The sequence below is a fragment of the Leishmania braziliensis genome, chromosome 17 (assembly GCF_000002845.2).
Source record: "Leishmania braziliensis MHOM/BR/75/M2904 complete genome, chromosome 17".
In the NCBI taxonomy this organism is placed as follows: Eukaryota; Euglenozoa; class Kinetoplastea; order Trypanosomatida; family Trypanosomatidae; genus Leishmania; species Leishmania braziliensis.
This window is the reverse complement of record NC_009309.2, coordinates 638,153-658,608: the sequence shown is the minus strand read 5'-3', so window position 1 is coordinate 658,608 and position 20,456 is coordinate 638,153. Positions and strand designations below refer to the sequence as shown.

Sequence of the window (20,456 nt, the reverse complement as noted above, 5' to 3'; positions counted from 1 at the left end):
GGACGGTACGCGAGGGACAAGAAGGGGTCCCATGTTCCACCTGTTACACCTCATCACGCCCCTGCGGAGCCGGGCCGTCGCTTGGCACTTTCTTTTCTCCTTTCGTCTTCGTACCAATGTCAGCGCGATCGGGATGCTCAACTGCGCACTGCATGCGCTTTACGGTACCAGCAGCTGCACCGGAGTGCGAAAAGGGGGGGTGGAGAGGAACGCTGTGGACAGCACAGAGCCACTACGTCCAGGAGAAGCTGCGGAAAGAGGTGGGAGAGAAGGACAGCAACAAGGTGAACACACGCACAAGGCAATCGCCATCACTGACATCGACTACGAGAGGCGAGAACAGAAATGACGAAAGGCGAAAACAAAAGAAGCCGACACGGTTTGAAACGACAGAAGTGCCGCGCGCATGGCAACGGCGGGGGAAAGAAAGGACAGCAGCCGTCCATCATGGCTGCGAAGGGGTAGCATACATCGCTGAAAGACACAAAATTGAGTGCATCGGTGCAGCCGCGGATCCGTACGGCGGTAGTGAGAAAGGGAGACAGAAGGAGCTGCAGGAGGAGTGGAGATCGGCACGAATCCACGCACACAAGCGCACACCAAGTGCAGAGGAAATAGAAAAATATCGCCCTCCTCCTCCCTCACCCAACTCCCTGCTTGCCTGGGCACTTCTTAGTAGACATGCAACACGCGCTGTCGTCGCCATGCGCGTTGGATCGTCACGGCGGCATCGTCTCGCATCGACGCAGTACGCTTGGCCACGCTGATTTCCTTCAGCGCCCCCCACCGTGCAATCGCCTCGCGAACACTCATCACACGCCGGCGATGCTGCTCGATAATGTGCACAGCAAATCGGAGGCGTGATAGTCGCGTTGCCTCTTGAGTGTGTCGCCTGCCTTGATAGCCGCGACACACCCGCTGCAGCATGAGTAGCTCCGCCATATGCGCACCAGCGATGGCGTTACGCACAGCGAGGCGCAGTGCGTACCACCGTTCGATGCGGTGTGCAGCGAACTTCTTCAGCTCTTTTGCCGCTGCCAGGTTGCGTTCGTAACGTCTCTCCGCCAGCTTTCGCCGTGCTACACGGCATCTATACATCCTATGCAGCACACCCGCTGCACGCCGCGCGCGCCACCATTGACGCTGTGCGGCGTAGCGTCGCCAGCACGTCTGGATCAGTGTCGCACACTTTTCGCACCGCAGCCTCTCCCGATGCGACGCTACCTCAGGATGCCGCAGCTCCGCGATGAAGACACGCGTGCAGTGCCCTCGATACAAGGCCTGTATGCGCGTAGCAGCGTAGTTGTGTATCTCAGCATCCTGCTGCTGCTGATACAGTTTGCGAGCACGGCGCTTCGCCACGACGGCGTTCACCTTGTTGATGAAAAACTGCAATGCCTCCAATGTGCTGTCGGCACCACTAGCTGTCGCGGTGGCCTCGGTCTGCACTTGCAACGCAACGTCCCACACACGCCGAGACTCACGTTCGGCGCTGAGGCTGACCAAAAAGGCTTGCCGCCGTTCGTATCGCAGCCCTCGCACCTCAGACCGCGCCCGGTATACTCGATAGGCGCATTGAATACGCAGAGCGGCGCTCTCGTGTCGGTGCGTGCGGTGCGCCCATGAAGAGTGTAGCCAGTCGTGGAGGTCAGTACTTTCCAGGTAACCGCTCACAACTGGAAGGTCGTTCAGAACCGTCTCATGAGGCACCTTGGAAGCTCCCATGCCCAGAAGAAGACCACCACGAAAGGCATGCCACAGCGCTCGTTGTTTCTCCGCCTCAGCCTTGGCTGCGCTGTCCTCGTCCTCGCTTGCTTGAGCTGCTGCGCCATGTCCCTTGTGACCACATGGAAAGGTACCAAGCACGTCCCCCGAGCCGCCGAAGCTGCTCATGTCCAGACGATGCCAGAGTGGGGTGTCGCCGCGGCTTCGGTACGAGTGCATGGAGTGAGTAGCATTCCTTGCCTGCTCCGCCTGCAGAATGTCCAGTTGCTCCTGCATAGCCTGGAGGTAGAAGGAATGGCCTGTGCGCTGTCGCTGCTGGTCAAAGACCTCCCACGCACGGCGCTGCTCCTCGACCTCGGCCGCCGTCGCGGAAGGGTGGTCGACGGCCCAGCGATCGACCAAAGCGCTCAGGGGTGTAAAAGGCGACGTGGCTGCAGCTTTGTGCAACCTGGGCGGCGGCGTCGGCGGACACGGGCCGCCGGGAATCGGGCGCTCCACGCCTGTCGACTCACCCGCTACGTCATGGATCGCGGGTGTCGTCGCCTTGCGACTTTGAATGACGGTACCAAGCTTCGCTATAGAGCTCGGCGCTTCCAACCCAAGCGTCGACTTCAGGGTCATGATGAAGTGGCCCTCAGCGTTGTGCTGGAGCAGTTGTGCCACCGATGTGTCGAGGACCCTGTCTACCATCTGCCAGAGCTGGCTCGTGTCCACCGTCGCTGTGGAGCCTCTACCGAGCGGGAGTCCGCTAATGCCGCTAAAGCAGCGGTCCTGCACGAAGGAATTGTCTCTGTACGGCGCCGGGGCGGAAAGAAAGGGCTGAAAGGTTTTGTACGTCTGCAGGCGACTCAGCAACTGGTACACAGTGGCCTGAGTGCTGGCCGCGGCAGCTAGCATGTAGCGACGTGTGTCTTGACCCACACGACATCCCTCACTACGGCGGACGCTGTCTGCATGCACCGCGTTGTGCGAACGTCCGCTGCCGGGGCTCCGTCGGCGCATGTCAGAAGGTGGAACGGAGGCCGGCGGATTAGCGCGAGAGGGCGGCAAGCGGTGCTGAGCAAGAGGGTTGTCATTGGCGCATGTCGTGTGCAAGAGCGAGACTTCTATCGCCGACATGGCATGGGAAAGCTCAGTCATTGCTGCGACCTTGCCCGGAGTTTAGAAGGGCGAGAAGAGGGAGAGCGCAAAGGGTGGCGCGGTGCAGAAATGTACAGAGCCCTTTCAGAGACGTGCGTGACGATCTGAGTAGAGACGGGCAGCTATGGAGAGTAGGCAGCGAGGTGCTGCTGTACACATCGCATACGACAGCTCCCAGTACACCAGAGGCGTGGGTAAAACTGAGAGAGGCCGAAGACGACACGGTGATACACCCCCTTGCTGACATGGGCGCAGCCACAAATCACGTGAGCGTAGATGAAATATGCAGTCGAGGAGAGAAGAACAAACGGCGGACGCGTTGCGGAGGAATGAGAGAGAAGAGATACGCAGGTGTACAGCGAAGGCGGAGAGATTGAAGAAGAGGACACAACTGCTAGCACGGCAAGTGATGGGGCGGTAAGCGAGCATACTCACCAAACCTTCATCGGTCGGAAAATGCGAGCATAGAGAATGAGAGACAACCACGAATGGTCATTTTTGACTTTCCTGGCCTCTTCCCCAAGCTCTGCCCGAGAGGATTGAGCAAGATAGGAGAGGGGTAAAGGGGTCTTTGAGCAGGTCTTGTATATCCACCTCAAGGTGAGCTCTCTCTTCCCCTCATCGCATCATGGTGGCCCCTTCATTGCTGCTCTTGTTCGTGTTTTTAGTCGGTATGCGTGACATGCGGATGGGCTCCCTCTCCTCTCCACCCGATCGTCAGCTGAGGAGGGGCGCTTAGCAACGGAGAGAGGTAAGGGTGCAGGGCGGAACAGGCTGACCGCCCTTCGAGGTCCGCCCCTCCACGACAACAGCCCATGCGCGAGAGGGACAAGGAAGGGAGATGAACGCGCTGGTGTGCAGATGGGGAAAACAGGAAAAGTAAGCGCAGGATATGACTCGCCACCCCCTCGTTTCGCGTGAGTGGCGAAGACCCCCACGCACACTCGCGCGTTCAAACACAAATGTATGCGCGAGAAGACAGGATAAGGGGGCGCTCAGAGTAGCGTAGTCTCCTGTATCACGCCAGGTCATGAAAGCGTGGCCTCGTCAAGGCGACCCTGAGCTCGCAGCCAGGCCAGATACTCGGGCCTTGGCGACCACGGCAGCTGTGACGGATCGACTATGCCGCGCCGCTGTCGCAGCAACGTCGACATCGCTTCCTTGTCTTGTATAAGGGCGGTGGCCTTCAAATCACGCGTGAATTCGTCGATGCACTGCTGCAGCGTCGGCTCGGCAAATCCGATGATGCGCGTGTTGAGTGAACGCTTCGTGCACATGGCGTACTCGTACATGGAGGAGAGAACACCGGGGGGACTCGTGTCAAGCCGCGACTCTTTCGGCGCGTAGAATGGTGATAGCCCTACATACTTGGGGCTCAGAAGACTACTGGAGAAGTCAAAGAAGGCCTGAACAGACATGAATCGCCAGTACAACGGAGCGAAAAACTCGCGGCTTAGTGGAATGTAGGAAAGTGAAGGGGAATGCCTGGCGACGCCGCTATTGAAGTGCACTTCTGCGCCAACCGGGCAGGTGTAATTTAACAGACGAAGTGGAAGGAAGGCGAGGCAGGAGAAGCGGCAGCAGGGTAAGGCACGGGAGATGCAAAAACACTGAGGTGCGTCGGACCGACTCAAGCCAAGATCCTCGGTCACGGTACACCCACTCATGCGCCTGGTTGCAGGGAGGCTAAAGACGTCGCTTACCCCTCATCCCTAAGACAGCGGCATGAAGTGGTTGACTGCAGATCGGCTGCGTCTCTGTGAGATATCGGATGAAATATATCATTGGCCTGCGACAAGAGCCACGGCTACCATGCCCCTGCTGCTGACACACACGCCGGGCTTTCATTTTGTCTGCTTCTTCTATCCTTAAGCGTTCGCTCGTCTCCCTCAAGCCGCCCTCCCTCCTCTCGCTCTCCTCCCACCTCCCCACACACTCCGTTGCTGCACCTCCACAGCAGCGGAGTCGAAGGTGAAGGGGGGGGCACACGAAGGAGGAACAAGGGAAGTGGGGGGCCGCAGAAATGAAAGAAAACGCGTCATTGTTAGCTTACACGAGTCAGCCAAAAGGAGCAGACAGTAACATAGAAGCACGCAAAGACGCTCACTCCACACGCTGTGACACTGCTGCCCGGCATCTCCTTTCGCAGTCCATGTGCGTTGTCTGTTAGTTACGAGTAGAGTCGCGTTGTCGTTATGCTCTTCGTGCCGCTATCCAACGAGGTGCCGTCGCTCCACTACGCCTTCCAGCCACGTTTGATGCGGAACTTGATGTCCTTCTTCTGCATTTCTTTCGCGCGGGTGGCGCGGTCAGCCACAGAGCTCTTTAGCTTCGCCGCCACACGCTGCGACCGCTTCGTCATCTGGAAAAGCTTTCCGCGCTTTGAGTGCTCCCCATGCGTGGAGTTCAGCTTCGTCTTCTTCTTGCGCTGCAGCTCAAACTTCGAGGAGGCCTTTCGCAGCTCCTGCGCCTGCTCAATCATTCCCTGCTTGTCCGCCTCACGCTTCTTCTCGGTGAAGAGTTCCACGTCGTGCGCGTCAAGGTCGTTGCTGATCCCGTGGATGAGCTCGTGGCGCTTCTTGGTGCGTGCATCCCGCTCCTTCAGCTTGCCGCGCAGCGACAGGTGGCTTCCATGTTGCGCACGCAGCTGGTTTATCTTCTGGAAGTCGCTATCTGTCAATAGGCGTGATGATGCCATGGAGGTGGTCGAGGACGCCTTGGAGCTCGAGACAGACGCCGGTCGGTGTGACAAGGAGGCGTTGGTGCCCATGTCCCCAGTGAGGTCCTCAAACCATTCCGTATCGGAGCTCGCGTTAGCCAAAGCAACGGAGAGAGAAGTAGGCTCCTCCTCGTTCTCCGCCTCTGCGCTCTCCTCATCGTCGGACGAGCTCTCCCAGCCAAACGCGCTGTCGCCGTCGTCGCTCTCACTCGAGACCTCCTCGGTGTCGCTTTCATCGTCGCTGACTGCCTCGTAATCATCACCGTCAGAGCCCGTCTCTTCATCCTCGCCGTCTGTAGCACTCTGGCTGAGCGTGGCGCCGTTCTGTGACGCAACAGCGGCGGGCGCAGCATCTTCCAGACGTGTGCGCTTGTGGGGTCCCTCGTCGACTGCATCGGTCCGGTCGGCACCAGAGTGGTTGTGCTCGTATACCGGTACCAGCTGAGGACACACATCCTCGCCTTCGTCTTCCTCTTCTGCGCTAGAGTTGGGGACGTCCACGAACTTGCCGTCGACATCGTCCCCGTTAGCCTCGCTGTCAGAGTCAGTTGCCCACTCGCCGCTGGTGGAGTCGTCCTCAGACGAGGAGCTCTCGCTGTCACCCCTGTCGCTGCCATCGTCGTTGTCAATGTCGTGATACAAGAGCTCGAGTCCCGGAATGTCGGTGTACACGTGTGTGGAGCCGTAGACTGGCTTCTTTGTCACGTCCACGGCGCCTGCTTTGCCGCCGCGCAGCTTCGCTGGCAGCAACTCCGGGTACACGTCGCGGTAGAGCTGAATGAGCGCACGTGCCGCCATCATGACACCTTTGTCGCCACGCTGGCTCTTGTACTCGGCCAGGTCTTTCAGCAAGTCGGCATTCATCGCAAGGGGCTGACGCTTACAAATCTCTCGAATCGTGTTGATGCCGACTGTGATCGCGTCCGCCGACGAGCGGTCCGAGACGAAATGGTTTGCGATGGTGCGCAGCAGCGGCTCAATGGCATCCGGAGGCACCATCTTGTGTACGCACATGGCGGAGAGGGCGAGCAGCTGCGTGGCATGGAGTTGGGAGGGTTCCATGTACCGCTCCAGAAAGCCGTAGAGCGGGAGATGCAGCACCTCATGCTCTGAGACGACGCGCGCAATGACATTCAAGTACAGGAGGCGAACCTCAAAGCGCTCCGATGTCTTTTGCAGCTTCGCCAGGAGACGTTCGACAAACTGCTGTGGGTCGCGCAGGAGGCGGATGGGGTCGACGTGCTGCTTCGCGAAGAGCTCCTCCTCCCTCTCTTGCCGGTCGTACTTGCGCTTCACTCCGCGGACGCTGCGCTTCAATACTCGCTCACGCTTCGACGTTTTCTTCACGATCTTCACCTTCTGCTTCAGCTTCGAGATGGTGCGTCCAGGGTCCTGCTCCTCGGCGTCCTCACCGCCCTCGTCGTTCATGGAGGTGATTCTGGGCATTTGAAGCAAGAAGAAGCGGAGTGCAGTGCGCAGGATTGGTGTGTGCTTCGAGAAGCATGCCTTGGTGAGCACCTCCACAGTCCGCTCGTCACTCCAGACACGTCGGCGGTAGAGGTCGATCATGACCATCTCAGCACAGCGCGCCTGAACTGGATCGTCCTCTGCCATGACAGAGAAAAGAAAGCTCTGCGCCTTCCTATTCGTCTGTGCACCGTTCTTTGCACCCGGCAGGTTCACCTTGCGGATGTCGCTCACGACGTGCGTCAAGATCATCTTGCGCAGTGTCTTGTCACGCTCCTGTAACAACTTGAAGAACAGGGGGAAGGTCTGATCCGTCGAAACAAGGCCTTTGGCGCGCAGTAGAATCAGCGATTTCACAAGCGCCAGACGCAAGTCTTTCGGCACCCCGTTGCCTTTGGAGGCGCGTAGCAGCTCCATCACAATGTTCACGATCACGCCAGCATCCTTTGGGAAGCAGTGGCTAACGTGGCAGACATAGTTGAGCACCGCGGTGAACTGAGGATTGAGGCTGTGCTGGGAGAGTACGGTGGCGCTGGAGGCCCTGAAGTGATCCAGTTGAGCTAGGAACTCGTCGCGGTATGACTCCGGATCTCGTCGAGTGCGGTTCTGCAGCAGCAGCAGTGTGCCGCGAAACGCTGGTTCGGTCATGGGTACGAGAAGCCCGAGTATGCCAAGATGCAAAGGAGGTTGGAGAAGACAAGAGACGCATGCACAGTCGCCGACACCAGTGCAGAGAAGCTGGATCTTGCCGCCTTCTCGAGCGACGGTGGCTGACTGGAGAGAGACCCCCGTGAGGATCACACACACACACACAAAATGCACGCCCGTGGTCCCTGTCGCTCGCGTTGATGAAGAAGTGAAGAGGAAGTGAGGCACAAAGCCAATGTGGGAAGGGAAGGAATGGCGTGTGTGTACACAACCACAACAACTGGTTAAACTGGACTTGTTTGAGACAGCGGCGGTGATCGCATAGAGGTGGTAGCGGTGGTGACAGTAGAACAGCGACCAAAGGAGGCAGCGTGATGTGCGGCGAAAGAGACAGAGATAGAGGAGCACAGACACACGTCACGTAGAACGACAGAGAGGAGGAGATGGGTGGCAGCGTGACGAGGAATACGCAGCATCGCACGTGAAGATGCACGAAACCAAAGGAAAAGAAGGTCATGAGGTGTGGTTGGCCATACTTACCTACACGATGCGCGCATACAACAGCAGCGCCTCCAAACCCCACCGCTCTCTCGCACTTGTGCAGGCGCGCTGCGCTACGAAAACGAATGTCGCACCGCAGCGAAGAGGCGCTTAGCCCACAGCAGCACCGTTGGCGGTGTCGAACGGAGGAGTTGGCTCGATGAACCCACACACCACACATCACGCGAAGAGTGTGAGAGGGTTTCGCAAACGCAGTGCTGCGACCCGAGTAGACGTGATGCTGAAGAAACGAGAAAAGGAACAAAACACACAGAGCACAGCGCGGAGAGGGGGGACGACGTCTCGAGCGAGCAGAGCCTCCATCCCCTCCCCTCGCTTCCTCTTCTCCATTGCTCACTCGCATGCACGTGACCCACTGGACATCACCCACCTGTTACGGATAAGCTGGATGCTTCTTGTGCGTAGAAGTAGACCAAAGGGGATGGGGGTCAAGGAGAGTTGTCGATGATGGGGTAGAGAAGTATGGCAAGGGCACAGAGGGCTCAGGATGAAAGAGAGGGAGGGGGCAATGTGATACGCACACCACATACAAGAGAAGGAGTCGAGGCACAGTTGATGTCGCTGTACGAGCATGAGAGCAGGCAAAAAGGGGGGTAGCCAGAAGAACAAAGGCGCGGCCAGACGGAAAGCAGCGCTGGCGGACTATCAAAAAAGACACGAATGCACCGCCTCTTACTTCCCCAGCGTGAGAGAGAAGGCAAGGGGAAAGGGAAAGTGTAGGAAGAAAAGAGGAACGGGCTCCGTCACCAGTGGCATACGCACACTCGGACAATCCCATACGGAGGGCGTGGGCGCGATCGGGCCGCTGACACCGAGCCGCATGACTCAAGGTGATGTTGAGGTACGGTACGCAAAGTATTTGGGGGTTTGGTACTCACAAAAGCGCTGGATCACCCATTCGTCCGGATTTCCTACCTCGCCAACCCCTTGTCGCTTCGGTAGGCGGGGCCACGAACGACGCCTGTCGACCTGATTCTCAGCGGATTCTCTACAGCTGGTCGAGATCACCTCAGCGAGAGATTGACTGGTCTTTGATTGACTTCGGTATGACTTGCATGACTCCGAGACCCTTGCATGACGCAAAAAGCGCGGAGGTTTCATTCACATGTAGATGGGGCTCTGCGCCCGGAGAAAGAGAAGGGGATAAAGACTCAGAAGCACACGCAGCGGTCCGAAGCTCTGCCGCATTGATGTTGCCAGCAGGGGGTGGACTCCCCCCTTTCCTCCTCCCCTAAGCGGGATCTCATCAGAGCAGCTTGCTTTGTGCGTCGATTGACACACGTGATATCTCCCCAGGTCCCCAGGCTGGCCTCAGTGTTGAGGTCGAGCATGGCCGTAGACGTTGGCAACAAGTGAATCACGTGTGGTTTGTTTCGTTTTGCAGGCCAGCGCGTGCCATTCACGTCAATTTTGCTTTGCCCATTGGCCGGTCGGTTGGCTTGCAAGTGACCCCCTGAAGTGAGGCCTTGTGTGACCCCACCTGGTGAAGCGTCGCCGTATTGCCCTCAGGAGCCACCGAAACGTATGCGTTGGAATCATCAAGACGTGCGCAGCAAACCATAATCGCCCGATGAGGTGCTCGAGTTGCTCCACTGCCATGTTCCGGGCTGAGTTGCTTCCTAGTTGTGCACCCGTTCTCTCTCCCAGAGAAACGGACTGTACTTTGTGGCCAAACAGAGCTGTGGCAAACCCCGTAGGTGTGGAGAGGCGACTCGCTCATCGGTATTGGGAGCGACGCAGAAACTCGCTGGCAGCATTCCTGGTCGTGGTAGAAGGCGTGAGCAGTCGGGTCCATCAGGGCCTCGCCTTCAGCCCGAGGGGCACCGAGAGCAAAGCCCCCGTTCATGCCGCGTTGGAGTCAAGAAGAGGTCAAGCGCCGCGCTTAGGGCATCTACTCTGTCCTTGATGTCGGGGTGAATGCGATGCTGTAGGAGGTGGAGAAGTTGATGAGAACACACCACATGGTGCATCCTCCTGACTTGAAAAACTTGGCCTTCATCGCCTGGTAAATCCGCGTCCTCAGGTGCGCAACGGCCTCGTCACCCTTGAGGAGAGGATGCCACGCGCGGCAACGTCGGGGCCACGGTTTCCCTACCCCCGCCCAACGGAGCATCGAGAGTTCCCAGCAAATGAGCGGTTTGGCGATGGGCATCCGACTTGTTGGCCGTTTCGCCGTGCTTCAATGCGGTTGACTCGCGACCCAACTCTCTGCGCCACTTGGCCGAGAGCAACGCCGTCAGTCTGGGGGTGGGCGCTCCTACTGGGCTTCTCGGAGGCTTCTGTGAATGATTTGAAGAGCGCCTGTGGGTCGTCCTCGGTGTGGAGCCACTCGCGCTGTAGCTTGTCGAGAGGAGTAAGTTCCTGATGGTTCCCGATGCCCTGGAGCTCGTCTCACGATAGGTGATTGCTTTGTTCGCAGCAGGCGTTGGAAGCTGCTGTCTGATGCCTGTTCAGAGCCTCGGAGAGGCGCCTGCGGTGAACTCTGCCACTGAGCGCTTGCATATACAACACTCCCCAGCGCCCATGGTTTGGCGGAGGAAGCAGAGGATTGACTCGTTCGGGCGAAAGATTTCGATGTGAAAAGACCGCCTTCCGTGGCCCTATTGGCCCAGGGAGATGGGATGCTGCTGGGCACCTGTGCAGTCCTCGTTGAGCTCTGTGAGAGACGCTATCCCGGCCTTATTGCGCCAGCCCGGGCACGGGGACTCCTGTTTGGGTCCGATTAAGCGAATTCGACTGGGCCCGGCCCCGTCTGGACCAGGAGCGCCATCGCCGAAGAGCGCATGGTCGGAATCGTCCGTTGCGGAGGGTGCTTGGCAGGGGGAGGGGAGAAGAGGGTGTAAGAGGTGGTTTCGCTGTGGCGCGCTACGATACCTCGCTTCACTGTGGGACGGCGAAAGAGGCTCACCATCCGTCTGTGGAAAGAGGAGAGGCAGAGGGTTGAAGCCGAGGAGATAGTGCAGCTCAGGGGGCGACTGACGGACAACTGCAATTCAAAATACAAAGCGAGTCCTCACCACAGTATACATTAGAAGAAGCAGATGAGCCTCAGAGAGAGAGAGAGGGCTGAGAGGGCTGAGAGGGCTCCTCTGTAACGTTGTGGATGAGAAAGCGTAGAGGTGGGCACACAGCCGCAGGCTGCCTTGCAGCACTCTGGTCCACAGAGGCAAAATATGGTAGTTAGCAGGACTGTCTAGTGCGCACACTCGGTGCTGTTCACGCGGTCAGGCGATATCAGGTTGCTGAACCACCTGTTCACAAAGATGTCATCGGGGTCCATCCTGCGGCGCAGCGCCAGAAAGCGCTTCCAGTGGTCGCCGTAGGCCGCCGTTATCTCGTGATGGCCCCAGTCGTAATACTTGGCCCAGTGTGGACGGCCACCCATCTCCTCCATCAAGCGACAGAAGCCCTGGTAGCAGCGGTGTGTGTCGCGCGCTTCTCGTCCGCGGGGGCGGTACATCACCACGCCAATCCAGCATGTTGACCGCCCCACAGCAGGGGACATGTCCGACAAATCTGGCGCCGTGAAGCGGAATTCGACAGGGAAGTGTAGTAGCATGCCCTCACGGTCGACCATGCCTCGCAATCGGTTGAACGCCTCCACGGCCCGCGAGGCGTCAATAGCCCACTCGTTGGCCCACTGCTTAAAGAGGCAGTCGAAGGTGAAGCACTCCAGCGCCGACCCGCACTGCACCTGTGGGGCCGAGTAGAAGACTCGCTGATAGGCCTTGTTCACGTATGGCTGAAGATTCGGGTACAGGCATGCTGCCCACAAGCTCCACTCCACCATCTGATGCCGTACGAAGTCTGTGGCAATGTACTTGAGGACCATCTTCACAACAAGAGAGGTGCTGCTGTCGGCGCTGTCGCTGGTGTTGCTTGCTGTCCGCGAAGCAGCAGGCGACGGCTTCACCGGAGTTTCGCACTGCAGCCCGAGGGTTTCGCGAAGTGGGGATTTGGGGGACATGTCCGGCACGTCCTCAACACTGCCGTAGGATTCGTAGCAGCCCTCGGTGTGCGGAACCCACCACCACCTGTAGTACTCTGTCGACTTCACCTTCTCCGCCACGAGCGCAGTGTTTGTTGCATCCTTCATGGACAGCGGCTGACTCACCACCTTCCACTGAACTCGCGGCTGCACCTCCAGTGTGACCTCCGTGACCACGCCCATCACGCCGAGGTGGCAGGCGGCCAGCCGCAGCTCTGCGTCATCCTTGCCAGTGGCCAGCGTGCGAATCATTGCGCAGCCGTCCACGATCTTCAATCCTCGCACGTAGTCCGAGAGGCAATTACACCGAATGCCACTGCTGTGCGTAGCCGTGGCGATGCAGCCACCGACAGTGGTACTGACGTAGGATGGCACGCAGCGCACCATGAGACCCACCTTGTCGAGCGACTTCATCACCTCCTCCATAACCGCTCCCGCCTCGCACGTGATGGTGCGTGCGACGGTGTCGATTGACAAGATGCGCGACATGGGCTCCATGTGGATTAGGTGCTCATTCGTGAAGGTTGCCGTGTTCGGGCTTCTGCCCCCTCCCGCAACACGGCACTTACCCTTCTGGGAGCGCACAAACTCGACGATCCGCTGCACATCCTCGGTGCTGGTGGGGTAGTGGTGGTGCGATGGGTGGCACAAGCCGATGCCAGCGAGGTTTGTCCACCGACTTGCCGGAAGTTGAAGAGACATTAGTTAACATACAAAAGAGGAACAATACGATGGGGAAAATGAATGAAGACGAGAGGGTAGAGATGATGACACACTACAGAGCTGCAGCTGAGAAGAGAGGCACGCAGTAGTCGGGATTAAAAGGTGGTACACGACTGACTGAAGCCAAAATCCGCGTCGTGAAAAAACGAGGCTCCGAGAGGGAAGAAGAGATGGAGAAGGCCAGGGCGACAGAGGAGGGTCGCACGGAAGGGGGAGGTGGAGCGCGAGAGTGTGACCACAGTAGGCGATGCAGAAGCAGAGAGAGACATTCGAGAAACACGAGCTATTAAACTCTATGCACATGTGGGAGAGCAGCACATACACACGGTGAACACGAGAGAGTCACTGAAAGAGGCAGCAAAAGAGAGAACGAGAAGGACACAACGAAAGCGATAGTGACCACAAGACTGAAATAATTTGAGGATTTCCTGTCAGTGCATCCACACGCCCCACCACACAGCTCCAGCCCAGACGCCGCTCGACCCCCACTGTGCCGCACAGCAGCGCGCCGACCCAGTGGCCTGGGCACCGACCCTGCCCCAGGCTAGGCCCGCCACACGCTCCGCAGGCACCCCTAACAGCAGCCCCCCACCGTGCCGGCCGCCGCCCGGGGCGTCCCTCGGCGTGCCTCACGCCCCCACACCAGTGGGCAGTGAGGGCCGGGCGAGAGACGCTCGGGTCACGCGGGTGCTCAGCCCATCACATGCATGGCACAGACGCGCCCGCCCCCGCAGGCAGCCGCCACGCCACGCCACGCCACCCAGCACCACACCGCCGACATCCGCAGCGACACACCGCCCTGGCCCAACCCACGTCGTGGGCACGTGGCCCAGCCACCACCAGAGGCGGCTCGGCATTGGCAGGGGGGCGGCCTGGCTCCCCACACACGGCGTGGGGGTACGGGGCATTGGATGCCGCGCGCTGAGGCGTGTCAGCCCACCCCCACCGCCATCGGGGGAAAGAACATGGAAGTCCAAAGCAGCACGAGAGCGGAAAGAACACACACGCTGGTGTGTTCGCGAGGGCAAGGCAGATTCAGAAGGAACCCCGTAGAGATGTATAGGCGTGGTCCAGGTGCGTCAGTGACAATGCGGTTCATGCTCGGATGTGTTTCAGAGCCTGAGGGAAAGACAAGGAAGCGCCGCTGCTGCTCAGCAGCAAGAGCACAGAAGGGGAATGGATGCAGGGAGGCAGAGAGGTGAGTGAGGTCGGCGGTGGCTGTACTCCGACAGATTCTCGCGCACAAACTCGTAGTCGATGAAGTAAAGTGGTAGATATGAAGCGCTGAAAATAACTGTCCGCTGGTAACACCGCCTGCGCGTAGTGTACCCGGAGTTGTATTGCGCCGGCGAAAGAGTGATTTGGAAGCGAAAGAGGATGTCGTATGCCCAAGTTTGCCCGTGAGACGCACATCTTACAGACCGACTACAGGGCAGTGAGGCCACATTCCCGGTCTCTTCGCCGAGATTGGAGGGGCTGAAGGGAAAGGCGTGGGGTGACTCTCATGTGTCACTCCCTTTCTCTGGCAGCTGATAGAAGCAGAGCCTGGGCGTGTAACACAGCTCAAGACAAGCATATCACTTGAGGAGAGGAGAGGGGTGAAGAAGAGAGAAAGTGGAGAAGAGGAATTGGCACGAGGGAATGACAACGGCAGTGTCGGTTTGGCGTCTCCTCTTCTCTGTGTCTTATTCGATAGCAGAAGCAAGAGTGCAACCAACGCACCCACACACACACACGTGCTCGCCTACCTCACTGTAATAGGATACGGCCAATGCAGAAGTTCGCTAAGAGCCTTACAGACGAGGGGTTGTGGAAGAAGGCAAACACCGTCGCCATGTCCTGCCCACCGGCGCCGTCCAGTAGCACGTCCCCGCCAGGGTGCTGTGGCAGAAACGCGCTAACATTCAGTACGTTGCCATCCACCGTAATCCACAAGTCGTCTTGTGTCTTGTGCTGTGCCACTTCCTCCTGTGTGTAGCGCTGCGGCTGCGGACACCGCAAGCGGCCGGCCGTCTCGTAGAACTTCTCTGCATACCTCATGGCCTTCTCCGCTGCTGCGTCTCGCGGATCGCTGTAAAGTGCGATGCCCGGCGTCGCTGTCGTTATGGGTGGTGATGCGCTTTCCCTCGCTGCCTTCGGAACGTCTCTGCCAGGCCGCTCGCTCGGCGCAATCGGCCGTTGAACAAAAGAGAAGCTGCGGATGCCGCAGTTCGACAAAGCAGCGCAGGCAATGACGATGAGCAGCAGAAAAATCGCCAGCGCTCTGCCGTTGGAGTGATGTTCGGCCAGCGCCCTACACCGGAGGCAGGAGAAGAATGAGACGAGGCGCGTCTGCTTGAGCGACGTCTTTGTGCGGTGCGGCGACGCCCCCAAGCTGGAAGAGGCCAGAGGCGACGACGTCTTGGCCATGGCCGTGCCCCTTGCTCGCGTGGGTTAAAATGGCGGTACGTGCGTGAGGACGAGAGAAAAGGGTGATGTGGGCTTCTGCTCCCGTACTGGTCCACGCAACTCCGGAGGTGGAAGAAGCGAAATAGAGCAACGAACGCACGTGACAGTCAATCGAGGAGGAGGGAGGAGGCAGGGGTGTCACAACGGGGAAGACAGTGGCAGGAACAGATAAGAGAGGCGTTGAGTCTCTGAAAGTTGCAGTGTATGGTTCACTAAAAGAGACTCAACGCATCAAGGTTAACGGCAGCAAACACGCGTATGATGAGTCCTGTCTGATAGTGCCGTGTAACTGATGTGTTCCTTGAAATTAAAGAGAGAAACAGGAAACAGTGCTGGAGAGGGCGCACTTGATTCGCTGGCAGCGTGACTGTGTGCATCACTCATTGTGCATTGTACCGTGTCACCCGTGTCACATGATATGTTCTGCAAAGAAGCAATACAAGAACTAGGCACACCCATGTTCAGCACTCTAGATCAAAAGTGAACGGAGGATGAAAGGGAGGTACGCCCACGGGAGCCGCACTGTGCTCTCGTGACGACTTCAGCACGGCTGCCTCCTCACTCTACTCGCTGCCGCCTCGCCTTCATCTGCCTACTGCGTGCCCTGTCAGGACGGAAGCCCCTCTCCGTAGAGATCCACCACCAGCTGGATTGCCGCCTCGGGGAGCATGGTGCGGAGACGCGACTGCAGCGCTGTGCGCGCCGTCACTTCGTCTACCGGCATCTTTGCAAGTTCCATCACCGCATTCCGCACTGCTGTCGAGGATGTGTCGTCGGGCACGGAAAAGGCCGCGAAAGTAAAGGTATATCGCAACATGTCGATCTCAATTCTCTCTCCATCCTCCGCCGTCTCCCACAGAAGCGGAGCCGTCTGGCACACACGCGCGAAGTCATCGGAGTCGCTGATGTTGCCTCGAGCACCGCCGCGTTGGACAACAACCAGCGGGAAGGAGTCGAGGAGTTGTCGCAGCAGGCACAGCGACCAGCAGCCTGGGCGCCAAAAGGAGAAGAAGAGATCGGCGCCACATGCGAAAACAACGCGCACGTGGCGTCCATGCGAGGTAAGCCACTCCATGGCCGCTGGCTCCGATTGAGCATACCAAGCGTTGACGTGCTCCTCCAGCGCGCGCAGCACAAAGAAGGTGCGCGTGTACGTGGGCTGCTGGCACTCCCACGTGTCGACATTGAGTTCAGGGTGGTGACAAAGTGCCTTCTCCATGACCTGCACACGATCAGCCGCACAGCGCAATCCCGGTTTGCCGTAGGCGTCACCGACAGGTGAAAGGAAGCCGCCAAGAACCACACGGCCATCAACGCCCTCTATGGATCGTTTCGCGGCGTCGTAAAGCTTTAGATGCGCGTTGTGGATGGGGTTAAAACTGCCGCAGATGACGAGAACGACCGGCTGCAGTAAGGGTGTAACTTGTGATGCCGCTTCTGCAGTTGAGGTGGGGCAACTAGCTGCGCAGCCCTCAAGTGGCTTTAGCTTGTCCGTCCTCAATGCATAGGGGGCAGCAGTAGAGGATAACATTTTTTGGCTCCCCACCACGTCTTTTGCTTTGGCTTTTCTTCTCAGTCGTTGGCGTCAGTGACGGGGACGTCGCCCCGCACACTCTCGCTTTCTTCTCTCCCACCAGCTGGGCCGATGGAGCAGACCACATCGAGAGCAGCAGACACACTGGCCTTGCCAAACAGACGCACACGCACAGCGACTACAACTCACGACATACGCAGGGAAGCACTTCCTCTCGTTTGGTCTAGCGGAGACGGCGAGAGGCAGTCTGCGCCTGAGAATGATCGTTCGCTGCGTAAGGTGCAGAGCGTGCGCCTCTTCTTGTAGTCAACGCTCCTTTTCTTCCCTGTCTTGGCTCGTGTTAGTTTGTTTGATTTTGTCTCTCCTCAGGGGGGGGGGGGGGGCGCAGTGGCAGCCTGGGTTGTACGAGATTGAACGAGGTTGCAGCGGCGGGTCTAATCCGGGCCTCGTCTCTGCTTGTCCACCACTTCCTCGCGCAGGCACAGCGTGGCGGCTGGTTCAGCTATCTTGGAGTGTCTGTACAATAGGAAAGTAAGCACGAAGGAGCGGACAGGGTGAGGGTACGGGGCAGTCCAAGGGAGAGAAATGATGGTGACCATCTACCGCCCGAAGCACCGAGATGGCAACTCCTCGCGTGATGAGTAGCGGGCGGGGGTGGGGAGCGAGGCACGTCACAACGGCGACAAAGTGCAGCGTTGCGTCATCTCGTTTTTAGGTTGCGCAAAATGCGAGCCCAACGTCTTGTGCGCCGCACTCCCCATACCACTTGCGCTCTACATGCCGCCTCGTTGTGTTCTCTAGCGGCAAAAGCAGGTCGCCCTCCGTCACGAAGGACACGGGCTCAGAAAATACTAGCGAACGTAGTGTGGTATGTCCCTTGACACACCACCAATTCCTCAGTGAGCGGGGGGTGCGCACGTACGTGTCAGCCGCAGGTGCGCCTCCACCTTCAAAGGTGCAAGTCTCGCGCCAGCTCCTCAGGAAGGTCTTGTGACTGCATCGACCCCCCTCCATCGACGTACTGCTGGTACTCTCGCTCACGCCCGCGGGGGATGCGGGGGAGGCCGAGCTGGTAGGTTTCCACATTTTTTATATACCAGATCTCCTTCGCGAGCAGGAAGTCGTCCAAGTCCTGCCGCTGCTGTGAGGCCGCCATGTACGCCCGTGTCACCTCCACCGCCACGCCGGTGATGCCAGCCGCGACCAGAAGTGGCATACGGTAGACCGTGTGCAATGGAAGTACCACGCAGCCCGCTGCACAGAGGATGCCGGCAGGCGTTGCACCGTTGAACTCCATAACGCGTGCCATCCACTTCGCCGTGAGCTCCTTCTCCTCTGGCGAGATTTCGTCATAGTCGTACAGGGCGAAATCCGTGATTGGGTGATAATACTGCCTTGCACGCACACGCGAAGGGTGCACCGGGACAAGCCCGATACGCTCCCAGAAGGTGTACGGCTCCGCCTCCGGGCCAGGTAGTGCGGCAGTGCTGCTGCTGGTGCGCACGATGAGGTCCGGCGCCGACTCGAGCCGTACGTTGCGCAGGTTGCCGGCCCACCGGATGTTTTGCTGGCACTCGAGCTCCTCTTTGACGTTCTGAAGCTGATCACTGTACACGACGCCTGGGATCGCCGGCTCCCCGCGTAGCCATCGCCACACGCTGCTGAGTCCAGGCATGTTGATGTGCCTCGATCACTACGACTGATGGCTATTCTGATTGGAGTAATGACTTCTTTTCTGCTCAGCTGGCTCAGGTCCCTTGACCTTTCCCTTGCGGCACCAGCACAGCGGCTGACCGAAGCGTGCGATCCTGATCTGCTATGCTCACACGCTTGAAAGGCTACCAACATGTGCACTAGAAAGTGAGGAAGTCGCGCCAAAGACGTGACGACACTCAGAGGATAAGAGAACGAGAGACACAGGCATCACAAGAATGCGGGAGAGAACTCTACTGAAAAGCAGAGAGCGGATGCATCTCACACTTTGAAGAAACTAGACATCGGCTCTGCTAGTTGTTTGTCGGGAGAATGGGGGGATGGTAAATAAGCGCGCAGCACCAGCCCTACCCTCATGAGGTGGCACTCTATCAAGTTAATCGTGTAGCTACAGAGCCGTACAGAAACCGCACAGGCGGCCAGATAATGCGTGGCACAAGACCCACCCTGCGATGCGATATGCTTCATTTCTGTAGGCGCGCATGCCACATCATATGTGAGCCCGCGTCGTATTATCCTTTCCTGCCCCAGCCCCCCTTAATGCGCGCAGGGGCAAACACTACAGGAAAACGTCGCCGATCACATCTACAAGACTGTCTTTGCTACCTCTGGTTGTGCTTGCCGCTTACTCCCCTTTCCTTAGTGCTTAGAGACAACGCAGACGCCCTGCACGGCCTTTGTTGTCTAGCTTGCATTCTACTTCGATTAATTCGATTCCACGTCAACACGTCCACACGCCCCACCACACAGCTCCAGCCCAGACGCCGCTCGACCCCCACTGCGCCGCACAGCAGCGCGCCGACCCAGTGGCCTGGGCACCGACCCTGCCCCAGGCTAGGCCCGCCACACGCTCCGCAGGTACCCCTCACAGCAGCCCCTCACCGTGCCGGCCGCCGCCCGGGGCGTCCCTCGGCGTGCCTCACGCCCCCCACACCAGTGGGCAGTGAGGGCCGGGCGAGAGACGCTCGGGTCACGCGGGCGCTCAGCCCATCACATGCATGGCACAGACGCGCCCGCCCCGCAGGCAGCCGCCACGCCACCCAGCACCACACCGCCGACATCCGCAGCGACACACCGCCCTGGCCCAACCCACGTCGTGGGCACGTGGCCCAGCCACCACCAGAGGCGGCTCGGCATTGGCAGGGGGGCGGCCTGGCTCCCCACACACGGCGTGGGGGTACGGGGCACAGGATGCCGCGCGCTGAGGCGTGTCAGCCCATCCCCCCCCGCCATCGGGAGGCACTGCGAGCCCCCCTCGGAAACAGGTATACAGCCAGCTTACCGAAAGATTCCAAGCCATGTTCAGTGTTCACTGAGTATGGCGCGCTTCACGTGAGCGGGAGGGATACGGGAGAAAATGAATAACAGACAGATGGGCAGAGAAGCCCATTCGCGGGGTTGCTCAGTTTAGCTCAGGGCTTTGGCGCACATACCACGCGTAGAGACAAACGATAATATGGTCTGTAATCTCCTCATGTTGAGCAAAAGCACATTACAGCAAGAGCTAGAAAAGAAAGGAGGCGAAGCAGTTGATAATTTACCTTGAATTACGCATCCCCGCCTCACAGCATCCCTCATGCCCTGCTTTGGACCTCCATCTCACACTCGCTTCTGCACACATCCAAGCGCCCCGTACATCTCTTAGCGTCAACCTCCCGTCCCTCTGACTTCGGATACAACGTCGTAATGCGCACGGTAGAGAAAACAAAAGCGACGCTACGGCTGATGCACGGAGACACGAGGAGATGTCAAAGTGTCTCGACCCCGCCAAACGCTAAGAACGGCGTCGG

At 58.8% G+C, this 20,456-nt stretch overlaps 7 protein-coding genes across 7 annotated transcripts; all 7 read right to left on the bottom strand.

Moving 5' to 3' along the window:
* Positions 1–672: 672 nt before the first annotated feature.
* Positions 673–2,622, bottom strand: LBRM_17_1520 (conserved hypothetical protein; the record flags this gene model as incomplete). The annotated part of the gene is made up of 1 exon (XM_001563868.1): positions 673–2,622. One exon carries the CDS (start codon positions 2,620–2,622, stop codon positions 673–675), a length of 1,950 nt encoding a protein of 649 aa, XP_001563918.1.
* A 1,271-nt stretch (positions 2,623–3,893) lies between these two features.
* On the bottom strand, positions 3,894–4,283 carry LBRM_17_1510 (conserved hypothetical protein; the record flags this gene model as incomplete). The annotated part of the gene is made up of 1 exon (XM_001563867.1): positions 3,894–4,283. The coding sequence occupies one exon, from the start codon at positions 4,281–4,283 to the stop codon at positions 3,894–3,896; it is 390 nt and encodes a 129-aa protein (XP_001563917.1).
* An 818-nt stretch (positions 4,284–5,101) lies between these two features.
* On the bottom strand, positions 5,102–7,699 carry LBRM_17_1500 (conserved hypothetical protein; the record flags this gene model as incomplete). The annotated part of the gene is made up of 1 exon (XM_001563866.1): positions 5,102–7,699. One exon carries the CDS (start codon positions 7,697–7,699, stop codon positions 5,102–5,104), a length of 2,598 nt encoding a protein of 865 aa, XP_001563916.1.
* Positions 7,700–11,453: 3,754 nt separating this feature from the next.
* LBRM_17_1490 (putative L-gulonolactone oxidase) lies at positions 11,454–12,950 on the bottom strand (the record flags this gene model as incomplete). Its single annotated transcript, XM_001563865.1, has 1 exon — positions 11,454–12,950. The coding sequence occupies one exon, from the start codon at positions 12,948–12,950 to the stop codon at positions 11,454–11,456; it is 1,497 nt and encodes a 498-aa protein (XP_001563915.1).
* A 1,770-nt stretch (positions 12,951–14,720) lies between these two features.
* On the bottom strand, positions 14,721–15,380 carry LBRM_17_1480 (conserved hypothetical protein; the record flags this gene model as incomplete). The annotated part of the gene is made up of 1 exon (XM_001563864.2): positions 14,721–15,380. One exon carries the CDS (start codon positions 15,378–15,380, stop codon positions 14,721–14,723), a length of 660 nt encoding a protein of 219 aa, XP_001563914.2.
* Positions 15,381–16,026: 646 nt separating this feature from the next.
* LBRM_17_1470 (conserved hypothetical protein) lies at positions 16,027–16,950 on the bottom strand (the record flags this gene model as incomplete). The annotated part of the gene is made up of 1 exon (XM_001563863.1): positions 16,027–16,950. The coding sequence occupies one exon, from the start codon at positions 16,948–16,950 to the stop codon at positions 16,027–16,029; it is 924 nt and encodes a 307-aa protein (XP_001563913.1).
* A 952-nt stretch (positions 16,951–17,902) lies between these two features.
* LBRM_17_1460 (conserved hypothetical protein) lies at positions 17,903–18,628 on the bottom strand (the record flags this gene model as incomplete). The annotated part of the gene is made up of 1 exon (XM_001563862.1): positions 17,903–18,628. The coding sequence occupies one exon, from the start codon at positions 18,626–18,628 to the stop codon at positions 17,903–17,905; it is 726 nt and encodes a 241-aa protein (XP_001563912.1).
* Between the last annotated feature and the right edge of the window lie 1,828 nt (positions 18,629–20,456).